The following is a 25,325-nucleotide window of genomic DNA, read 5'->3' as shown; positions in this document are numbered from 1 at the left end:
ACTAGTGGTTACTAGTGGTTACTAGTGGTTACTAGTGGTTACTAGTGGTTACTAGTGGTTACCAGCAGTCAGCGACACTACCCTTCTAACGGTTAGTTCTGTTTAGTCCTGTTTAATCTTAATACTTTACCCTAAATACACCAGCGTGTCATATTATAGCCTATGCTATAGGTCATATGATGTTGCCTGTTGGGGAAGTAATTTATCTTTCGTGATTTATATTTGATGCAAGATTAACGTTGATCTTGGACGCGAAGAGGATTAAGTCTCTTCGGACAACAATGTTGTCATAACATTATTAGTACTTTCTTTCTATGATAATCTTATGATATATTACAATAGCGTAGTTATAAGTAGTTGTGAAATTAGCTTGATATTGATGATAAATCTAATAATTTCCCTAAACATCGTACAAAACACGGTAACTACCAGGAAATTAACGAATTCTCCTTAGCTAAGTCAATAAGTCCCGCCTGGTTTTCTGCGTGCTGTAAATAAATTGAATTTCTCGTGAGTTTGCTTCCACACGTGACTCTCACAAGTTGAACCGTTTCAAAATGCCATATTGTTGGAGATAAAAGCTTTTCATATAAAGTTCTAACCGATAAGTTGAAACAATTGTCCTACCCGCAGACTCGTAGTCGTACGTCACAGCGCTTAAACAGGACCAAACTTCGACCAAACAGCTTATTCAATATTTGACCAAGATGTGATCAAATTGCATGTTGTTTTCGTTTCACTTGACCGTACTTAGGGCCTCAATCTTAAATTTAAATTTAAAGATTTAAGAATGAACGTATTTGAGCCATAATCTAATTTTAGGACGCCTTGGTAAAGCCGAAAAGGTCACAGTTGACATAGTTAGTAGTTACTGTTGGGATATTGTTTATAATTTTGTATAATTTTGTAATATTCTTTATTCTCTTATCGGCTCCTAGCTACATAAACAGTAATCTCTTATTCACCTTTTCTGGTAATCAAAACTCGTTAAAGGACGATTAAGATATATCGTTGCATATTGAGTATGATACACCGTTTCCATGGTATTGTTAGAAGATCCAGAACTTTGAACTTTCTAGTACTATTGTTTCTTCCTTTAGTCAGTCAGGGCTCACTATTCGCAGCCTATCACTTTGTTTTGAAGATATACCTTTTCCTCGTCCCAGAAAATGGATAACTTTACTCCCTCTATCATAAACAAAGCGACTCGGGCTGGTGGGTATTCTTTAACTTACTGCTTCCTCTTGATTCGAAAATTCAGATATCAATATGTAAAATTTTAGTGAACTTGCTCGGTATTTTTTATGTAAAGTTTATGCGAATTATAAATTGGAAAAATAATTTACATACAATTTTTGGAATCTAAAAAAGTTGGTTGTTAAGGTCAGTGTTAAGGTAATTGAATTGTTATGGGACATTTACGTTTCGAAATAAATGGAAATATTCAAAACAGAATATATTGAAATAGTCCTCGATTCTGTTTTAAAATGTCAGACTCAACGAAGCCACAATTTAAATACTTTCTTGTGTTTGAAATTCGCTACAATTTATCAGAGCCTTCCCCAGGGATGACCTGGAGACAGTTGTCACTGAACAGGAAGAAGATGATGAAAAGGATCCCTTCGAACTCCTGCAGTCCAATTAACTCAGATGAATACGTCCGGTGAGTTTAGAAGGATTTAGTGGCAAGCACTTAGCTTCTATTGTTGTTAAGGTGTTACCTTGCAATGAATAGGTTGGCTGTTTATATACAACCGCATCTATTTGAGGGTTCATTGAATTTTGTGGTTTTTTAAAAATCCGTCTGTTTAAGATTATACTATAGTGCTCTAGCAGTTGATGCGGGTCTAGATGTTTGGATATATATTTGTGGTACTAAAGCCTCGTTCATACTCCAGTCCAGCAAAGTGGTCTAGTGGTCTATAGCAGGTCTAGTGGTCCAGCAGAAATATATTTTTAGCAGGTCAAATTTGTATTTGTATATTTTAAATAGATCTACAAAAATCTATTTTTGATTTGGACAGGGATTAAGCCGGGATTCCGGTCGAGCATGATTGTATATTTGTAGTACTAAAGCATGTTTGTATCCTTTAGTTTAACTAGCAGGAACCCGTATAATATAACCCAAACGGTGTCAAGACTCAAGAGACTAAAATAATTATTACCTATTTAATTGGCGTTTTTTGACACCACTTGGGGGTCCACATTTTGGGCTCTAAAATCATTATTCCTTGGCCAATTTTTTATTATTTCATGCTGATTTGGAGGCCATTAAAGCATTTGACCCAGTCAAAAAAGTTTCAGTTGTATCTCTTTTACGGTTTTTGCGGAAAGTCGCGTTAAAGTTGATGCCGTGGTGTCAGTAAAATGGCACGGATATATATATATATATATTATATATCGTCTCTCGTAAGATGCCGATGTAAGGCAGATCTTGACACATATCAAAATTTACTTAGGATACTTAGGAGAGATTCACAGATTCCTCTACTGGGTCATCGAATAATTCAACCGCCTTGCAGTATCGCTGCTGCCTTGTTCATACTCCAGGAAGCAGTAGTTGCTGAAATATGGCTTATTTGGAAACGATTTAAGAAATGCTGAAGCAGGGGGAAGCAGTAAGAAATGCTGAAAATAAATTCTAGATCCTTTACTCGGTCTGTAGGATAAAGCATATTATTACCATTATATTAGACACACTGTATTTTTGTGCTTGATATACAAAAGGCAGCTCATACAGACAGTGGCGTAATGAAGGGACCCGCTGACCCTGCCGGGGGGGGGGGGGGGGGGGGGGGGGGGGCAATCGTCGTTTGAATGTGGGACAATTACGCCACTGCATACATTACGTCACTGCATACAGACTCTCATTAGGATTCCCTCAATGAACTAGGAGCTCAAACTTATCCTCGTGTAAAGCTATGTTATTTCGTTTGGCCCATGCAATAACATGATCAAGATCTTGCTGAATGTGCTTATCATCTGCAAAGAATCTTATAATTGATTTAATAAAATCTCATCACATTCCATAGAACTAAGAAGCCGTTACATGATGTCGAGTAATCAGTACAATACAACAATATCTTTCTCAAGTAGTAATAGTAAGCATCAACATAACTAGCCACCAGCTCAGTTAATTAAGTGATAGAAACTTAGTTTCTACCCCTCACGATAAACATGTTCTCTCAGTCATTCCACCACGTGACCCACCTCCCAGACACGTGGGCGTATCTCCCTGCACGTGGGCTAACACGTGGGCTAATATCAAACTTGTCATTGGACAGGGAGTGTGGATAAACCGATATGCACAGTTCTGTACTGCAGCAACGTTTTATATTTTAGGCTCCTCAACAAGGTGTAGTTGTACTTACTTACAACATAATATTATAGTGTTATCACACAGCATATTGTGCTATCTACTACTCAGCTGTCTGTGCCATTGTCTGAGCAAGTTTTTGCTTGATGTCTGATAGTTATGTACGGCTCGGTCCACAAAGGCGTTTTATCGCTGCTGATTGTATAAGCACAGATAAATAGGATCGTTCTGTAAACAGCAAAACGGCTTACAACGGTTCGTTTGACTTGAGTTTGTTCTCAGTTCCGTTTGTTTGTTAACTTAGTCTTTTGAATGAATTATTAAATCCACCAGTAATTTTCTTATTGTTTGAAATTGTAGTTGTTTTGGTCACGTGACTACACGTGACTTGAGTAGTGGACCTTGTGTGGGGATGTGTGCGGAGATGTGGAACATGGCAACAAGAAGGAAGAGCAAGACTCAGATAATGAGACCTCTAACTAGAGTTTCTAGTCCTCCTCTACAGGTACTTTAAATAGAGTTTCTAGTCCTCCTCTACAGGTACTTAAAATAGAGTTTCTAGTCCTCCTCTACAGGTACTTTAAATAGAGTTTCTAGTCCTCCTCTACAGGTACTTTAAATAGAGTTTCTAGTCCTCCTCTACAGGTACTTAAAATAGAGTTTCTAGTCCTCCTCTACAGGTACTTTAAATAGAGTTTCTAGTCCTCCTCTACAGGTACTTAAAATAGAGTTTCTAGTCCTCCTCTACAGGTACTTTAAATAGAGTTTCTAGTCCTCCTCTACAGGTACTTTAAATAGAGTTTCTAGTCCTCCTCTACAGGTACTTAAAATAGAGTTTCTAGTCCTCCTCTGCAGGTACTTAAAATAGAGTTTCTAGTCCTCCTCTACAGGAACTTTAAATAGAGTTTCTAGTCCTCCTCTACAGGTACTTTAAATAGAGTTTCTAGTCCTCCTCTACAGGTACTTTAAATAGAGTTTCTAGTCCTCCTCTACAGGTACTTTAAATAGAGTTTCTAGTCCTCCTCTACAGGTACTTTAAATAGAGTTTCTAGTCCTCCTCTACAGGTACTTTAAATAGAGTTTCTAGTCCTCCTCTACAGGTACTTTAAATAGAGTTTCTAGTCCTCCTCTACAGGTACTTTAAATAGAGTTTCTAGTCCTCCTCTACAGGTACTTTAAATAGAGTTTCTAGTCCTCCTCTACAGGTACTTAAAATAGAGTTTCTAGTCCTCCTCTACAGGTACTTAAAATATTTTAGATACTTTAAATATCATATCTTTCACTCTGCTTTACTTTAAATACCTTATATTTAACTCTAGTTTACTTCAAAGAAGTGTGTATGAACTGTTTTGTGCAATGTTAACTGTTAAGAGATATTTAAAAGTTTAAAGTTACAGTGCAGATTACATGCACCTAACCGTCCATGACCTAACCGTCCATGAGTTATCGTGACAGTTTACCGTATATAAAAGATTTTAGTACTTGGATAGTGGATACTTAATGAACCTGGAACTTCACCGAAATTCCCCCTCCCTGACTCTCAGGATATACTGTTCGTTTCCGCAACTACCCCAATAATGCCTGATCCCGGTGGCTGCAAGAGGTTGAGTAATATCGTGGAGACCGCTTCTCTTCTCGTCGTCAAACAGAACTGGTGAGTTGCAAAAGTATTTAGTATCTTGCAATTTTGGCCTGTGCAAGAGTTGTTATTAGCTGAGATGACTTCTGCTGCAGTATTGCTCCGTCTAAATTGAATGAAGAAAGGAAGCAGGAATCGATATGCAACATATTTCTACCATTAGACTCTCAATGAAGTTTTTGATTTCGATATAATATTTTCCTGGCACAAATTTTACATCGGTATTAATCTCTTGTGTACAATTTAAAGCTACTAAAATCCTCCGAATTTTAGGAATAAGATCGCCCGTCTAAGTCCAGATGACGAGCTCTGGAAGTAAGATAGCTCTTCGTTCAATATTTAAACGAGCCAGTTTTTTATTGTTCTTATCCCACAACCCGGGAGTGAAAATATTATATTAAACATCTGCAGATCATCAAACTAGATACCCAAGAGTATGATTAGTAACATAACGGCACTGCTACTAATACAACTGTAGTTGTATAATACTACATATAATAATGATAATTAATTCCTGACAGTGCTTGTGCTCCGATTATTTCGTCGTAAAGTCGTAACTAACAGGCGTTATCTATGATATTTATAATATCTTCCGGGTATTATACCTAGTTTTCGTCAGTTGATTATCAAACTTTTTGAGAACCCAGCCCGGACTAATTCTTTCACTTTAAACTGCCAATTCTGAGCACCTGTCTGCAAGTGTGGCCGGTGCTGCAACTTTGGTTCTAGTATAATTGAGGGTACCAGAAATTAAGGAGTTGATACTTTAAGTTCTGGCTGCTGGGAACGAAAGAGGTTCGCAACTACCATACACTGTATGGTAGTATGATACAGTTAATACTGTATATATAGTAGTATGATAACTGCAGTTAATAATAATTTGGTATTACCTCCTACAATATTCTGGGTTAATTGGCCGTTCAGAAAGCACGTGTACTACAATAGAACTGCACATTTTACACATTTTACACATTTTACACATTTTACACATTTTACACATTTTACACATTTTACACATTTTACACATTTTACACATTTTACACATTTTACACATTTTACACTATTTATTATTTTAATATTTCTATTGTGAAGTATGATGCTACTGCACATTTTACAATATTTATTATTTTAATATTTCTATTGTGAAGTATGATGCTACTGCCCTTTTTACACTATTTATTATTTTAATATTTCTATTGTGAAGTATGATGCTACTGCACATTTTACACTATTTATTATTTCAATATTTCTATTGTGAAGTATGATGCTACTGCACATTTTACACTATTTATTATTTTAATATTTCTATTGTGAAGTATGATGCTACTGCACATTTTACACTATTTATTATTTTAATATTTCTATTGTGAAGTATGATGCTACTGCACATTTTACACTATTTATTATTTTAATATTTCTATTGTGAAGTAGGATGCTACTGCACATTTTACACTATTTAATATTTTAATATTTCTATTGTGAAGTATGATGCTACTGCACATTTTACACTATTTATTATTTTAATATTTCTATTGTTGAGTATGATGCTACTGCACATTTTACACTATTTATTATTTTAATATTTCTATTGTTGAGTAGGATGCTACTGCACATTTTACACTATTTATTATTTTAATATTTCTATTGTGAAGTATGATGCTACTGCACATTTTACACTATTTATTATTTTAATATTTCTATTGTGAAGTAGGATGCTACTGCACATTTTACACTATTTATTATTTTAATATTTCTATTGTGAAGTATGATGCTACTGCACATTTTACACTATTTATTATTTTAATATTTCTATTGTGAAGTAGGATGCTACTGCACATTTTACACTATTTATTATTTTAATATTTCTATTGTTGAGTATGATGCTACTGCACATTTTACACTATTTATTATTTTAATATTTCTATTGTGAAGTATGATGCTACTGCACATTTTACACTATTTATTATTTTAATATTTCTATTGTGAAGTATGATGCTACTGCACATTTTACACTATTTATTATTTTAATATTTCTATTGTTGAGTATGATACTACTGCACATTTTACACTATTTATTATTTTAATATTTCTATTGTGAAGTATGATGCTACTGCACATTTTACACTATTTATTATTTTAATATTTCTATTGTGAAGTATGATGCTACTGCACATTTTACACTATTTATTATTTTAATATTTCTATTGTGAGTATGATGCTACTGCACATTTTACACTATTTATTATTTTAATATTTCTATTGTGAAGTAGGATGCTACTGCACATTTTACACTATTTATTATTTTAATATTTCTATTGTTGAGTATGATGCTACTGCACATTTTACACTATTTATTATTTTAATATTTCTATTGTGAAGTATGATGCTACTGCACATTTTACACTATTTATTATTTTAATATTTCTATTGTGAAGTATGATGCTACTGCACATTTTACACTATTTATTATTTTAATATTTCTATTGTGAAGTATGATGCTACTGCACATTTTACACTATTTATTATTTTAATATTTCTATTGTGAAGTATGATGCTACTGCACATTTTACACTATTTATTATTTTAATATTTCTATTGTTGAGTATGATGCTACTGCACATTTTACACTATTTATTATTTTAATATTTCTATTGTTGAGTATGATGCTACTGCACATTTTACACTATTTATTATTTTAATATTTCTATTGTGAGTATGATGCTACTGCACATTTTACACTATTTATTATTTTAATATTTCTATTGTGAAGTATGATGCTACTGCACATTTTACACTATTTATTATTTTAATATTTCTATTGTGAAGTATGATGCTACTGCACATTTTACACTATTTATTATTTTAATATTTCTATTGTGAAGTATGATGCTACTGCACATTTTACACTATTTATTATTTTAATATTTCTATTGTGAAGTATGATGCTACTGCACATTTTACACTATTTATTATTTTAATATTTCTATTGTGAAGTATGATGCTACTGCACATTTTACACTATTTATTATTTTAATATTTCTATTGTGAAGTATGATGCTACTGCACATTTTACACTATTTATTATTTTAATATTTCTATTGTGAAGTATGATGCTACTGCACATTTTACACTATTTATTATTTTAATATTTCTATTGTGAAGTATGATGCTACTGCACATTTTACACTATTTATTATTTTAATATTTCTATTGTGAAGTATGATGCTACTGCACATTTTACACTATTTATTATTTTAATATTTCTATTGTGAAGTATGATGCTACTGCACATTTTACACTATTTATTATTTTAATATTTCTATTGTGAAGTATGATGCTACTGCACATTTTACACTATTTATTATTTTAATATTTCTATTGTGAAGTATGATGCTACTGCACATTTTACACTATTTATTATTTTAATATTTCTATTGTGAAGTATGATGCTACTGCACATTTTACACTATTTAATATTTTAATATTTCTATTGTGAAGTATGATGCTACTGCACATTTTACACTATTTATTATTTTAATATTTCTATTGTGAAGTATGATGCTACTGCACATTTTACACTATTTAATATTTTAATATTTCTATTGTGAAGTATGATGCTACTGCACATTTTACACTATTTATTATTTTAATATTTCTATTGTGAAGTATGATGCTACTGCACATTTTACACTATTTATTATTTTAATATTTCTATTGTGAGTATGATGCTACTGCACATTTTACACTATTTGTTATTTTAATATTTCTATTGTGAAGTATGATGCTACTGCACATTTTACACTATTTATTATTTTAATATTTCTATTGTGAAGTATGATGCTACTGCACATTTTACACTATTTATTATTTTAATATTTCTATTGTGAAGTATGATGCTACTGCACATTTTACACTATTTGTTATTTTAATATTTCTATTGTGAAGTATGATGCTACTGCACATTTTACACTATTTATTATTTTAATATTTCTATTGTGAAGTATGATGCTACTGCACATTTTACACTATTTAATATTTTAATATTTCTATTGTGAAGTATGATGCTACTGCACATTTTACACTATTTATTATTTTAATATTTCTATTGTGAAGTATGATGCTACTGCACATTTTACACTATTTAATATTTTAATATTTCTATTGTGAAGTATGATGCTACTGCACATTTTACACTATTTATTATTTTAATATTTCTATTGTTGAGTATGATGCTACTGCACATTTTACACTATTTATTATTTTAATATTTCTATTGTTGAGTATGATGCTACTGCACATTTTACACTATTTGTTATTTTAATATTTCTATTGTGAAGTATGATGCTACTGCACATTTTACACTATTTATTATTTTAATATTTCTATTGTGAAGTAGGATGCTACTGCACATTTTACACTATTTATTATTTTAATATTTCTATTGTGAAGTATGATGCTACTGCACATTTTACACTATTTATTATTTTAATATTTCTATTGTGAAGTATGATGCTACTGCACATTTTACACTATTTATTATTTTAATATTTCTATTGTTGAGTATGATGCTACTGCACATTTTACACTATTTATTATTTCAATATTTCTATTGTGAAGTATGATGCTACTGCACATTTTACACTATTTATTATTTTAATATTTCTATTGTTGAGTATGATGCTACTGCACATTTTACACTATTTATTATTTTAATATTTCTATTGTGAAGTATGATGCTACTGCACATTTTACACTATTTATTATTTTAATATTTCTATTGTGAAGTATGATGCTACTGCACATTTTACACTATTTGTTATTTTAATATTTCTATTGTGAAGTATGATGCTACTGCACATTTTACACTATTTATTATTTTAATATTTCTATTGTGAAGTATGATGCTACTGCACATTTTACACTATTTAATATTTTAATATTTCTATTGTGAAGTATGATGCTACTGCACATTTTACACTATTTATTATTTTAATATTTCTATTGTGAAGTATGATGCTACTGCACATTTTACACTATTTGTTATTTTAATATTTCTATTGTGAAGTATGATGCTACTGCACATTTTACACTATTTATTATTTTAATATTTCTATTGTGAAGTATGATGCTACTGCACATTTTACACTATTTATTATTTTAATATTTCTATTGTGAAGTATGATGCTACTGCACATTTTACACTATTTGTTATTTTAATATTTCTATTGTGAAGTATGATGCTACTGCACATTTTACACTATTTATTATTTTAATATTTCTATTGTGAAGTATGATGCTACTGCACATTTTACACTATTTAATATTTTAATATTTCTATTGTGAAGTATGATGCTACTGCACATTTTACACTATTTATTATTTTAATATTTCTATTGTGAAGTATGATGCTACTGCACATTTTACACTATTTAATATTTTAATATTTCTATTGTATAACTCCTGGGCTGCACCACTAGCTTCGTTGAATGAACTTGATATTGCTCATCGCAAACACCTCCGAAGAATCCTCAACATCAGATGGCCTACTGGGGTTATTTCTAATGAGGCACTGTATGCTCGTTGTTATGTCACTCCCTTGTCTGTGAGAGTCTCTAAGTTTCGATGGAGAATGTTAGGACATATCTTAAGAGGACAGGAAGACTCACCAGCATACACCTCTATGTTATTTGCTATAAATTCTGATATTTTTATGGAAGGGAGACGGGGTAGACCATGTTTAAACTTATTAGATGTTATTAGAAAAGACTTGACTAGTAGAAATCTTGATATTAGACTTAAGAATTTGACTGATTTCGAAGACCTTAGATTTTTGGCTTTAGATAGGGAGGAATGGAAGAAGTTAGAAGATGGTTGATGTTTTTTGTTTTCTTTTTTATGCGTTTTGATATCTATAAGGTGCCTAGGATGCTCTTTTAAAGAGATATTTCGTACTTTGAAAGATTTACTACTACTATTGTGAAGTATGATGCTACTGCACATTTTACACTATTTGTTATTTTAATATTTCTATTGTGAAGTATGATGCTACTGCACATTTTACACTATTTATTATTTTAATATTTCTATTGTGAAGTATGATGCTACTGCACATTTTACACTTTTCATTATTTTAATATTTCTATTGTGAAGTATGATGCTACTGCACATTTTACACTATTTGTTATTTTAATATTTCTATTGTGAAGTATGATGCTACTGCACATTTTACACTATTTATTATTTTAATATTTCTATTGTGAAGTATGATGCTACTGCACATTTTACACTATTTATTATTTTAATATTTCTATTGTGAAGTATGATGCTACTGCACATTTTACACTATTTATTATTTCAATATTTCTATTGTTGAGTATGATGCTACTGCACATTTTACACTATTTGTTATTTTAATATTTCTATTGTGAAGTATGATGCTACTGCACATTTTACACTATTTATTATTTTAATATTTCTATTGTGAAGTATGATGCTACTGCACATTTTACACTATTTAATATTTTAATATTTCTATTGTGAAGTATGATGCTACTGCACATTTTACACTATTTATTATTTTAATATTTCTATTGTGAAGTATGATGCTACTGCACATTTTACACTATTTAATATTTTAATATTTCTATTGTGAAGTATGATGCTACTGCACATTTTACACTATTTATTATTTTAATATTTCTATTGTTGAGTATGATGCTACTGCACATTTTACACTATTTGTTATTTTAATATTTCTATTGTGAAGTATGATGCTACTGCACATTTTACACTATTTATTATTTTAATATTTCTATTGTGAAGTATGATGCTACTGCACATTTTACACTATTTAATATTTTAATATTTCTATTGTGAAGTATGATGCTACTGCACATTTTACACTATTTATTATTTTAATATTTCTATTGTTGAGTATGATGCTACTGCACATTTTACACTATTTATTATTTTAATATTTCTATTGTTGAGTATGATGCTACTGCACATTTTACACTATTTGTTATTTTAATATTTCTATTGTGAAGTATGATGCTACTGCACATTTTACACTATTTATTATTTTAATATTTCTATTGTGAAGTATGATGCTACTGCACATTTTACACTATTTATTATTTTAATATTTCTATTGTGAAGTATGATGCTACTGCACATTTTACACTATTTATTATTTTAATATTTCTATTGTTGAGTAGGATGCTACTGCACATTTTACACTATTTATTATTTTAATATTTCTATTGTGAAGTATGATGCTACTGCACATTTTACACTATTTATTATTTTAATATTTCTATTGTGAAGTATGATGCTACTGCACATTTTACACTATTTATTATTTTAATATTTCTATTGTTGAGTAGGATGCTACTGCACATTTTACACTATTTATTATTTTAATATTTCTATTGTGAAGTATGATGCTACTGCACATTTTACACTATTTATTATTTTAATATTTCTATTGTTGAGTAGGATGCTACTGCACATTTTACACTATTTATTATTTTAATATTTCTATTGTTGAGTAGGATGCTACTGCACATTTTACACTATTTATTATTTTAATATTTCTATTGTGAAGTATGATGCTACTGCACATTTTACACTATTTATTATTTTAATATCTCTATTGTGAAGTATGATGCTACTGCACATTTTACACTATTTATTATTTTAATATTTCTATTGTTGAGTATGATGCTACTGCACATTTTACACTATTTATTATTTTAATATTTCTATTGTGAAGTATGATGCTACTGCACATTTTACACTATTTATTATTTTAATATTTCTATTGTGAAGTATGATGCTACTGCACATTTTACACTATTTATTATTTTAATATTTCTATTGTTGAGTATGATGCTACTGCACATTTTACACTATTTAATATTTTAATATTTCTATTGTTGAGTAGGATGCTACTGCACATTTTACACTATTTATTATTTTAATATTTCTATTGTTGAGTAGGATGCTACTGCACATTTTACACTATTTATTATTTTAATATTTCTATTGTGAAGTATGATGCTACTGCACATTTTACACTATTTATTATTTTAATATTTCTATTGTTGAGTATGATGCTACTGCACATTTTACACTATTTATTATTTTAATATTTCTATTGTTGAGTAGGATGCTACTGCACATTTTACACTATTTGTTATTTTAATATTTCTATTGTGAAGTAGGATGCTACTGCACATTTTACACTATTTATTATTTTAATATTTCTATTGTTGAGTAGGATGCTACTGCACATTTTACACTATTTATTATTTTAATATTTCTATTGTTGAGTAGGATGCTACTGCACATTTTACACTATTTATTATTTTAATATTTCTATTGTGAAGTAGGATGCTACTGCACATTATACACTATTTATTATTTTAATATTTCTATTGTTGAGTAGGATGCTACTGCACATTTTACACTATTTATTATTTTAATATTTCTATTGTGAAGTAGGATGCTACTGCACATTTTACACTATTTATTATTTTAATATTTCTATTGTTGAGTATGATGCTACTGCACATTTTACACTATTTATTATTTTAATATTTCTATTGTGAAGTATGATGCTACTGCACATTTTACACTATTTATTATTTTAATATTTCTATTGTGAAGTATGATGCTACTGCACATTTTACACTATTTATTATTTTAATATTTCTATTGTTGAGTAGGATGCTACTGCACATTTTACACTATTTATTATTTTAATATTTCTATTGTGAAGTATGATGCTACTGCACATTTTACACTATTTATTATTTTAACCCATTAGGGACGACGAGTTTTAAAGTTTGCCGATTTTGATGCCGTTTAACACACTAGGTCACTTTACAGCAAAAATGAGATATCCAAAAAAGCTAATCTGTATCTCGTTTACTTTAAAAGATACAGCTATGGTCGCATACGACCCACTCGTCCGGGTCGCAAACGACCCATCACGGTTTTTCGGCTTTAACTTCTGAAACAAAGACGTTAGGATAAAATAAAATAAAAAGCATAAGTTAAAAACATATGGTCAATACTGTGTGACTCTAACTTTTTAAAAATAAAGAATTTGGGTCATTAACGACCCACTCGGCTCACTTGCTTATTACTACATATGTCCATGTAACTTCTTGAATTCAGCCTAAAGCATGACATCATAAGTTCAAAATCGCCTCTCAGCAAGTGATAATCATCATAAACTGCGAAAAATCGGTTAAATGGGTCATTAGCGACCCACTAGGACCACAAAATTGATTAATTAAATATAATGTTGTAAAACTTTTACAAATATTAGTATAAAAACATGTTATATCTTGGTCATTACTCCTGTACGTTGATTTAAATTTTAAAATCGATCAACTGGGTCAATAACGACCCACTCGGAAGTTGAACCACGACATTAATTATCAGTATCATGTTGTTCTACCATCAAGAAAGACACTCGTAGGTCTTAATTCCACGCAAACCACGGGTGGCTGACTACTAGCCCTTCTGAGATCTGGAGTCTCACGGTAATCTGCAGATCACGTCACCCAATGACTGACGAATAATGGGCAGAATTGGATTGATAGGTAGGTGAGTTTATCAGCTGTTAGTACACGACCGTAAAGTCGTGAGACAGCAAACAACATGCCTATCTTTTCCCGATTCCTAGAACGTCCAAGAAGAACTATACAACTGCTGGATTCAGATTTCAGATGGCTGTATCTACTCTCTTCGCAGCTCCCTTTCTTTACTTCTTAGGGGCCGTTCATATATTACGTAATCACTTATTGGACAATTTTTACGCCCCCCCCCCCCACCACATAGCTATTATGTCAAAATTACACAAGCTTAATCATTTGGAAACTCCCCTCCCTCTCGGCCGATTACGTAATACTTGTTTTCGTTTTGAAAGCTGCCTCGTTGTTGCGGGGTTTGTTACCCAAAACGAGGTAGTTGTCTGAGAGATTGCAGGTTGCAGCACCGCCAGCCAAATGGGGGGGGGGGGGGCTTTTTCCTTGTCCTTCTTCACAGAGCTGTAGATGTAGCCATCTGAATGCAGCAGTTGTTTAGTTATTCTCGTACTTTCTAGGAATGAAAAAAACATATTGGCATGTTGGATTAGAATATGCAATTTGACCACTCGTCTTTCAGTATTTACCCAAGGTTACATGATATCTCGTATACTTCGTTCAGGGGATTTTTCTTGAGTGACATGATCTGATCACCGTGGGACCCTGGGTCTCAAGCGGTGGGTTGTAGCAGGTCGTTTACCAAGATTCGAAATTGACGAAAAAGGTAACAGAATCTAATAAGCAACAACAGCAGCATGGCTATTACCTAGCAAGTTAGGAACGAGGGCCGATTCCTTTTCTTTTGCGGCACGGCCACGGTCCTTTCGGTACAGATTTCCACGCACCATAGTATTATAGTCAGGACGCAACTTCAGGCATATGCAGTAGTGTTATTCTCGCAGCTCTTTGATGAGTGATGACGGCCCTTCAGTTGGCCCTGGATCTCAGAAGGGCTAGTAGTCAGCCACCCGTGGTTTGCGTGGAATTAAGACCTACGAGTGTCTTTCTTGATGGTGGAACAGCATGATACTGATAATAATTGATGAGGTGGTTCAACTTCCGAGTGGGTCGTTATTGACCCAGTTGATCGATTTTAAAAGTTAAATCATCGTACAGGAGTAATGACCAAGATATAACATGTTTTTATACTAATATTTGTAAAAGTTTGACAACATTATATTTAATTAATCAATTTTGTGGTCCTAGTGGGTCGCTAATGACCCATTTAACCGATTTTTCGCAGTTTATGATGATTATCACTTGCTGAGAGGCGATTTTGAACTTATGATGTCATGCTTTAGGCTGAATTCAAGAAGTAACATGGACATATGTAGTAATAAGCAAGTGAGCCGAGTGGGTCGTTAATGACCCAAATTCTTTATTTTTAAAAGGTTAGAGTTACACAGTATTGACCATATGTTATTAACTTATGCTACAGTTTTTATTTTATCCTAACGTCTTTGTTTCAGAAGTTAAAGCCGAAAAACCGTGATGGGTCTTTTGTGACCCGGACGAGTGGGTCGTATGCGACCGCAGTTAGTAAACAGCGTCTAGCTCTGTTTGTGAACATCTGATTATCACGGGCTTTTCATATGTCTCAAGGAAATCGTTGCCCGCAACTATTTTGTCCTCAACAAAATAAGCCTACATAAAGTTTTAATGTCCCAATCAAGGCAAGAAGTAAAGTGAAATATTTTCCAATTATGACGACTAATTAGCCTAATTATTTAGTTGTTAGTAATTAATTGGGTCTCGACTGGAAAGTCAATAATGTAGCCCAATAAATTTTGAGCATATGTGCGAAAGATTCGTTGCGTTTAGTATTATGGTTTGTCCTCTATAGCCTCTAGAAAAGGTGGGTCGTAAACGACCCTATCGTCCCTAATGGGTTAATATTTCTATTGTGAAGTATGATGCTACTGCACATTTTACACTATTTATTATTTTAATATTTCTATTGTGAAGTATGATGCTACTGCACATTTTACACTATTTATTATTTTAATATTTCTATTGTGAAGTATGATGCTACTGCACATTTTACACTATTTATTATTTTAATATTTCTATTGTGAAGTATGATGCTACTGCACATTTTACACTATTTATTATTTTAATATTTCTATTGTTGAGTATGATGCTACTGCACATTTTACACTATTTATTATTTTAATATTTCTATTGTTGAGTATGATGCTACTGCACATTTTACACTATTTATTATTTTAATATTTCTATTGTGAAGTATGATGCTACTGCACATTTTACACTATTTATTATTTTAATATTTCTATTGTTGAGTAGGATGCTACTGCACATTTTACACTATTTATTATTTTAATATTTCTATTGTTGAGTAGGATGCTACTGCACATTTTACACTATTTATTATCTTAATATTTCTATTGTTGAGTAGGATGCTACTGCACATTTTACACTATTTATTATTTTAATATTTCTATTGTTGAGTAGGATGCTACTGCACATTTTACACTATTTATTATTTTAATATTTCTATTGTGAAGTAGGATGCTACTGCACATTTTACACTATTTATTATTTTAATATTTCTATTGTTGAGTAGGATGCTACTGCACATTTTACACTATTTATTATTTTAATATTTCTATTGTGAAGTATGATGCTACTGCACATTTTACAATATTTAATATTTTAATATTTCTATTGTGAAGTATGATGCTACTGCACATTTTACAATATTTATTATTTTAATATTTCTATTGTGAAGTATGATGCTACTGCACATTTTACACTATTTATTATTTTAATATTTCTATTGTGAAGTAGAATGCTACTGCACATTTTACACTATTTATTATTTTAATATTTCTATTGTTGAGTAGGATGCTACTGCACATTTTACAATATTTATTATTTTAATATTTCTATTGTGAAGTATGATGCTACTGCACATTTTACACTATTTATTATTTTAATATTTCTATTGTGAAGTATGATGCTACTACACATTTTACACTATTTAATATTTTAATATTTCTATTGTTGAGTAGGATGCTACTGCACATTTTACACTATTTATTATTTTAATATTTCTATTGTGAAGTATGATGCTACTGCACATTTTACACTATTTATTATTTTAATATTTCTATTGTGAAGTAGGATGCTACTGCACATTTTACACTATTTAATATTTTAATATTTCTATTGTTGAGTAGGATGCTACTGCACATTTTACACTATTTATTATTTTAATATTTCTATTGTGAAGTATGATGCTACTGCACATTTTACACTATTTATTATTTTAATATTTCTATTGTTGAGTAGGATGCTACTGCACATTTTACACTATTTATTATTTTAATATTTCTATTGTTGAGTAGGATGCTACTGCACATTTTACACTATTTATTATTTTAATATTTCTATTGTGAAGTAGGATGCTACTGCACATTTTACACTATTTATTATTTTAATATTTCTATTGTTGAGTAGGATGCTACTGCACATTTTACACTATTTATTATTTTAATATTTCTATTGTGAAGTAGGATGCTACTGCACATTTTACACTATTTAATATTTTAATATTTCTATTGTTGAGTAGGATGCTACTGCACATTTTACACTATTTAATATTTTAATATTTCTATTGTGAAGTAGGATGCTACTGCACATTTTACACTATTTATTATTTTAATATTTCTATTGTTGAGTATGATGCTACTGCACATTTTACACTATTTGTTATTTTAATATTTCTATTGTGAAGTAGGATGCTACTGCACATTTTACACTATTTATTATTTCAATATTTCTATTGTGAAGTAGGATGCTACTGCACATTTTACACTATTTATTATTTTAATATTTCTATTGTGAAGTAGGATGCTACTGCACATTTTACACTATTTATTATTTTAATATTTCTATTGTTGAGTATGATGCCACTGCACATTTTACACTATTTATTATTTTAATATTTCTATTGTGAAGTATGATGCTACTGCACATTTTACACTATTTATTATTTCAATATTTCTATTGTGAAGTATGATGCTACTGCACATTTTACACTATTTATTATTTTAATATTTCTATTGTGAAGTATGATGCTACTGCACATTTTACACTATTTATTATTTTAATATTTCTATTGTGAAGTATGATGCTACTGCACATTTTACACTATTTATTATTTTAATATTTCTATTGTGAAGTAGGATGCTACTGCACATTTTACACTATTTAATATTTTAATATTTCTATTGTGAAGTATGATGCTACTGCACATTTTACACTATTTATTATTTTAATATTTCTATTGTGAAGTAGGATGCTACTGCACATTTTACACTATTTGTTATTTTAATATTTCTATTGTGAAGTAGGATGCTACTGCACATTTTACACTATTTATTATTTTAATATTTCTATTGTGAAGTATGATGCTACTGCACATTTTACACTATTTATTATTTTAATATTTCTATTGTGAAGTATGATGCTACTGCACATTTTACACTATTTATTATTTTAATATTTCTATTGTGAAGTAGGATGCTACTGCACATTTTACACTATTTATTATTTTAATATTTCTATTGTGAAGTATGATGCTACTGCACATTTTACACTATTTGTTATTTTAATATTTCTATTGTGAAGTATGATGCTACTGGTTTTAATTTGGTATATAAACATGCTACATTGCTTAGTCGTATACTCACGTGCATAGTTCTCTGGCTGTAAATCCACTTTACTTCCAGATTTGATCATCGTCTATCTAAAATTTTAAATTCATTCACAGTTTAGGTAGTTAGGTGATTGTGCTCGTACTTGTAATCAAACTGCAACTATTGGTAGCTTCTTATTTATTGTCGGATTTTGCCAGATGTTGCGATTTTTTTACACTACTGTTTAAAAGCTTGCAAAACAATCTTAATAAAAAATTAATGTAGCCATTTTACTTTTAAATTTTTAAGGTGGCACGAATTAATCATAAACGATCCCACATGCATGCGACGGTCAATTTTTATTAAAATTCGTTACTTTTTGACGAAATTCGGGATTAAAGTCACAAAGTGTGACGAGATTTATCCAGATTAGGTCTCATGGAGCATTAATCACCTCCCACAGCCTGATCATATATGTTTTTGTACAGTTGATATCATCGTAGAGGCGTGGGGTCAGGCCCATGGACGACTTGAGGCGACTAATATCGACAGGTCGATATTAGTCAATAATTGGGCTGACCCCCACGTCTTCGTTGTCAATACTAAATTTAAACGAAGATTTTGACTGTTCTTTATTTAGTCGAGAAAACTTTTCACTTTAAAGAATATGGTTATATATCGCCCTATGTTTTAACAAATATGTCGCCTTATATCTTAATCTGAGAATCTGATAACTGGCATTCGCGTTTAGTCCATGAATCATGGATGATGATAATACCTGTAAGTTGTAACAGCCAAACGTATCAATTTAGCGCTATTACCTAATAGAAATGATTTTCCAATTCCCGTAGTTTGCTAATTTACTGAATTTAGACCAGCTGGCAAGTAAGCATGTCCAGCCTATCTTTGAACGTAATAAACAGACACACTCTCTGTAGTAGTTGTCAGTTGTCCAGCTAACTCACAAAGTTTAATTTTCATCTAAATTCAAAATGTAAATTTATTAAATCAAGTAGGACATCACTCACACTGATAAAATGAAGAAGACCAATGATATATTAATAAATTTTACAGGTGTTACTAAGGTCACACTTTGTTACTTGAATATTCGCTAGCTATGTCTAAAAGCTTTAAATTGGTTTGATATTTTCAAAGTCAGTTCTTGGCAAGATTTCAAAATGTGTACGCCTTTCTATTCGTTTTGTGGCTGTAACCTGCAGTCATCAACCGATCAACTGTTTGATTGCAGCAATTTCAAAATAAGTCCATCATTTACAAGATTATTTCGATGCTCTAAAATCAAATCCCGCTTCGGTTTGCCTCGTGAAAATCATAATCTTTTACACGAATTTAACGCAGTAAAATGGCATGCGGCGATTAGATGACGATTCTTGCCATGGAAACTTAAATTGTAGTTGTAAGATATTCTGTACACCTCCTTGCTCCTGTATAATTCTAGCTCATGATGGCAATGAAAAGAAACGATTAGACGGTAATTTGTGACAATAAAAATCAGAATTTACAGCAAGAATAAATCTGCTGTGCAAATATTATTTCAAACTGCCGTTGTATGAATTTGTGATAAAATTAGTTGAGTAGGTAATAGTTGGATAAAAATATTACTCTTATTTGACAGCTAAATAGAATCCGCTATTTTAATTTGTCCTTGTCAAGTTAGACGTAACCAAGATGAAACATTGTAATCCAATTTACTGCATCAAATTGACCTAGTTATAATGAAAATACCGGTGTTGACACTGATACCTTAACCAGCACCTGTGTTGCCAACAGGACACCATTTAGTCTCCAATAATTTTATACGGCACCCCCTGACTAACACCTGTATCACCTGTCAGTGTTGCAGGTGTATTGTTCCTGATCTGTTTAGAGAGATCTGGTCTGGCAGTCGGGTTTATATCGAAGTATTTGGAGTCATCCGTGACACAATAAAGTTTAACACTTGTTAGGCCAGATCGTTCTCTTTTCACGTGAATTCATCTCTTTAACTAACATATCTGACAAATTTGAGTTGCATAACTTGCTTGTTTGAGTTCTCCTAAAGCGGATCAATTTGTATAAACAACTTTTATGACAGGCACTAATAGTAATATAACCTTGTAACCTAATCATCACGTTCTATTCATAATTTGTATTTGTCTTGTTAGTGATTAATTCTTATAAAACCATGTGACTAAAGGCTAAAAATACCCACAGTTTCTGTTAGAGAAAAACACCAGTATTAATAGTTTTATCGCATTATCAATAATTGGCTCATTATCAAATCATACGCCATACAGTACTTAGAGGCTTAAGCCTTTAATTACTTAATCCCGCTACCATGCGTGCCCTTATGTTAAAATTCTGCTTAAATTTGACCTTTCATGTAATTTCAAACGTCGTTGTCACTGCTGCATTGCAACTTGAGAGGATTTGGTATCCGAATTCGATGCCATGTACTCCCATTTTCTTGATTTGGTTTAAATTCAGCTTGTTTTTAATTTTCCTGTCATTTTTAGCCGTTTCCCGAACGTAACTCAGTTGGATGGTAAGCTATTAAGACTACGATGAAACTAATTGCTCCAAACGAAAACGATGAGATGAATAAGTTAGACAGCCAGAATCTACGAGTTCAAAGATTTGAGTCGGCAAAGAAGATGTCGTCCTCGAATTTATCGTATCTCCCAGTGGTAGATCCAATAAATAGTGGAAGTTTCAGAGTTTCCTCTGCAAGCTCTACTTCAGTTTCCCGCTCTCTACCGAGGTTACAAATTACTGATAGCAATGGATTCGGCTCTAGGACGAACTTAAACTGCACTTCTAAATCTTCCCCTTATCTAATACTTCCTTCAATTAATTCAAGGTTTGTTCAATTCATTTTCATCGCTTATTTGGCTTTTAATCTTTGACAAGCAGGGTTGTGAAAAACGTAAATGGTAAACTCAAAAAACGTTCAAAACGTGCTTTTTTCTATTTTTTTCAAAAAACGAGAAAAAACGTTCGCATAATCTAATCAAGCAGACTCACGTGAAAATTCAAAATGTAGCGGTATGACCAATCAAACTTGCCAGTTGTGTTGACCAGGCATGGCTCCAGCCGATTATTCTTGGGGGTGCAACTTGGTGCGAAGCACCAAGGAGATTCACATACAGCGCTGAAGGCGCTGCGGCAGGGGTCTGGGGGCGCAGCCCCCTTTCTGAGGGGGTCTAGGGGGGCGAAGCCCCCCTGAAAATTTTGCCTTTTTAGAAGCTAATAACCTTACCAGAAAGTGTCTGAATTAACTTGAAGTTGAAGAGTTCAATAAAACATAATGTTTTAAATGTGAAAATAAATGTAAAAATATTTTAATAACAATTAGAACATAATTGACACTGAGAATGTTCAATTCAACACAACACTGCGGTTACTCTCAGCAAACTTGTCAATAATGACAGCAATGTCTATAGCTTTGACAAGCTCCTTTTCGTGACTGAGAAGGGTAAGGTCGCTTATCCTCTCGTCACTGAAGACTGCAATTTGCTTATGTGATTGTGGCCCAGGCCTCAGTGTTCGTACTTCGCAGGTTCGTTTACTGGTAGTCGGTGACCGTTAAAACATTGTAAATTTCCGTATAAATCACAACGTTTTTTAAATAAATACGCAAAAACCTGTTAAAAAGACGTAAAAACGCTCCAATTCAAAAAAACGTAAAACACGTATTTCACAACCCTGTTGACAAGGACTAGTGATAAATACAAACCTCTTGATTTCCAGCAATATAACACTCTAACTTCCTCAACCTGGTCACAGAGTTTCAGGAGCTCTAGCAAGGAGCCACACATTTGAAAGGAGCAACACAGAAGTAGCCGTGACTGAACGCACTGGCAGGAGACTGAATAGGTGTGAGTCTACCGAGTGTTCTTCAGGAGTTAGAGCTCGGAGCCGGAGCAGACGTAGAAAGTAAGGATCGAATTCAGAGAGATTACTCTTTTATTTACTCTTTTAACCATAATCGGTCATACTCATAATACTTATAGTACAGGGACAACAGGGTAATCCAAAAATCCGACCTTAACTTACCTTACTCTGGAATATTATAGCGGGTTAATTAATGACTGGGAAAATTAATGACCGGGAAAAATATGGCGGAATTTTCCAAAACCCACCAAGCATCAAATGTATTACTATTAGTTTACCTTACTCGGGAACATTATAGCGGGTTAATTTATGACTGGGAAAATTAATGACCGGGAAAAATATGGCGGAATTTTCCAAAACCCACCACTTTATCCCAGTCATAATATTCCCGAGTAAGGTAACTTAACTATCTTAATGATTCTTAAACAGCGCAACATAATTCATTTCTGTTGAAAGATTTTTTGAAGTAGGAGCTCTTAATGGTTGAATTGGATTCTAAGAGGTTGCCCCATAGTAATCACGGCAGGTTACCTAGCAACCGAAATTCAAATTCGTTATTCGTTGGAAAATATCGATGTTTACCGATATTATTTACAATTATAACTTATAAGTTTACAATCCCCTACGATCGCTTAGGCCCTTACGAATCCAATCTGTGCCTTAATCTCATGATTAAAACCAGCTGCCCCTCTCAGCTCCGCTTTTCATACAGATAATAAGATAATAACGGTAGATCGGGTCGCGAGATAAAAGCACATTATCATGCACTTTTACATAATCGACGTTTTGCATTGGTGCTGGGGTGCACGCGGGTGATGAGATTAGGAGATACCCACTAACCCCACTCAGTCCACTTAGTTGCCCCGTTCACCTCTGTTGTATGTTTCCAACGTCATTACGGACTACATACTAATTGTAACTATAGCAACGTGTTGGTTGGTCATTGATTCTTGCTGTATTGTATTGGTACAGTCCACAACCAATCTTAGCGGTTACTCGTATCACGTGATCTGTTGAAAACCAATGGTGAGATAGCTCCGGATCCTACTGGAAATAATCCTGATTCTGTCAAAGAGTTTCGTTCTAATTTTAACAAAACAATAATCCAATTTGGGAAGGCACTGACTGGGGAAGAGCGATATTGGAAATGATGGGATAATGCTGGGAAACTCATCAGTTTTTACGGTTTCCTCCTGCGTCATAACTTTCAAAGTGGTCGAGTTGTTCCTTGCTAACATATCCTTAGTGCTTAGGAACAAATTGTTTATCTATGCGAACTATTGAAGTAACCGGAAGAACTTTCTAAGATCTTTTGAGACACGTTTGTTGTTGTTGTACGTTTGGACGTTGGACACTCCGGAACTATCTCTACATTTTGAAGATTCTTCTTAGCGACTAATACTATTCTGAATACACCTCTGGATACCTCCTTGAAACAGAGACAGAAAGAGAAAGAGAAAGAGAAAGAGAAAGAGAAAGAGAAACAGGCAGATAGATGCCAGTGAAAGTGCACGCAGATCTGGAGCGGGTGCTGAGGAAGAGGATCTTGAGGAAGTATAACCGTCTGAGACATGACAGTAAAACGGTTTACTACACCCGAATGATTGCCTCTCCCGACTTGGGTCTACAGACGTGAGTAATGTTTAGTGCATGATCATCTTTATTTAATTTCAATTCTTGAGAAGTTGCATAATGCATATTTATGCAATTTAGTTTCTGGACAAGTTATGTACAGATAACTCCTGAAATACAGTGCACAGTGGGGGAAATTCACGGTGTTTTAGGGGGACTTAGTGATGATCCTCACTCTTAAAGTGAGTGATTATATTTGAATTGTGACGGTGTTGGACTTATCTAAGGATTGATCAGATGCTTATCTCGAGAATGCAAAGATCATAGTATAATCGTATACTTCATCATTTTGAAGGAGACAACCTATAAATTTATATGGAGGAGAATTTATTTAAACACAATTTATTGGTACATTTTGAATTGCTTGTCAACCAATCTGAAATTGGGTCCCATGCAGGGGTACCGTGAGTGTTATAATTCAGTATTCACTCTATACGAACATAGATCATGCATGCATACTTTCTGCATAAATATTAAATACGTTCCTCAACTTTTCGTGCTTAGTGTGCGGAAATCATCGTAAAATTGAAACAATTTAAGGAAGTAAGCAAAATAAAATTTGAAAAACTTTAGCCAGAGTTTTT

At 32.2% G+C, this 25,325-nt stretch overlaps 1 protein-coding gene across 4 annotated transcripts in view; it reads left to right on the top strand.

Moving 5' to 3' along the window:
* The window catches only part of LOC134813937 (cyclic nucleotide-binding domain-containing protein 2-like), a 99,199-nt gene that overhangs the window by 3,969 nt on the left and 69,905 nt on the right, over positions 1-25,325 (top strand). For all 4 annotated transcript variants that reach the window (XM_063821881.1, XM_063821880.1, XM_063821877.1 and 1 more), the window contains exon 6: positions 1,567-1,663. In XM_063821881.1, coding sequence (XP_063677951.1) covers positions 1,567-1,663 — 97 coding nt within the window. The remainder of the gene's footprint in view (positions 1-1,566; positions 1,664-25,325) is intronic.

The sequence above is a fragment of the Bolinopsis microptera genome, chromosome 4 (genome assembly GCF_026151205.1).
Source record: "Bolinopsis microptera isolate Bmic1 chromosome 4, MBARI_Bmic_1.0, whole genome shotgun sequence".
Lineage (NCBI taxonomy): Eukaryota > Metazoa > Ctenophora > Tentaculata > Lobata > Bolinopsidae > Bolinopsis > Bolinopsis microptera.
The sequence above is the reverse complement of the archived record's forward strand: the minus strand, read 5'-3'. Positions and strand labels throughout refer to the sequence as shown.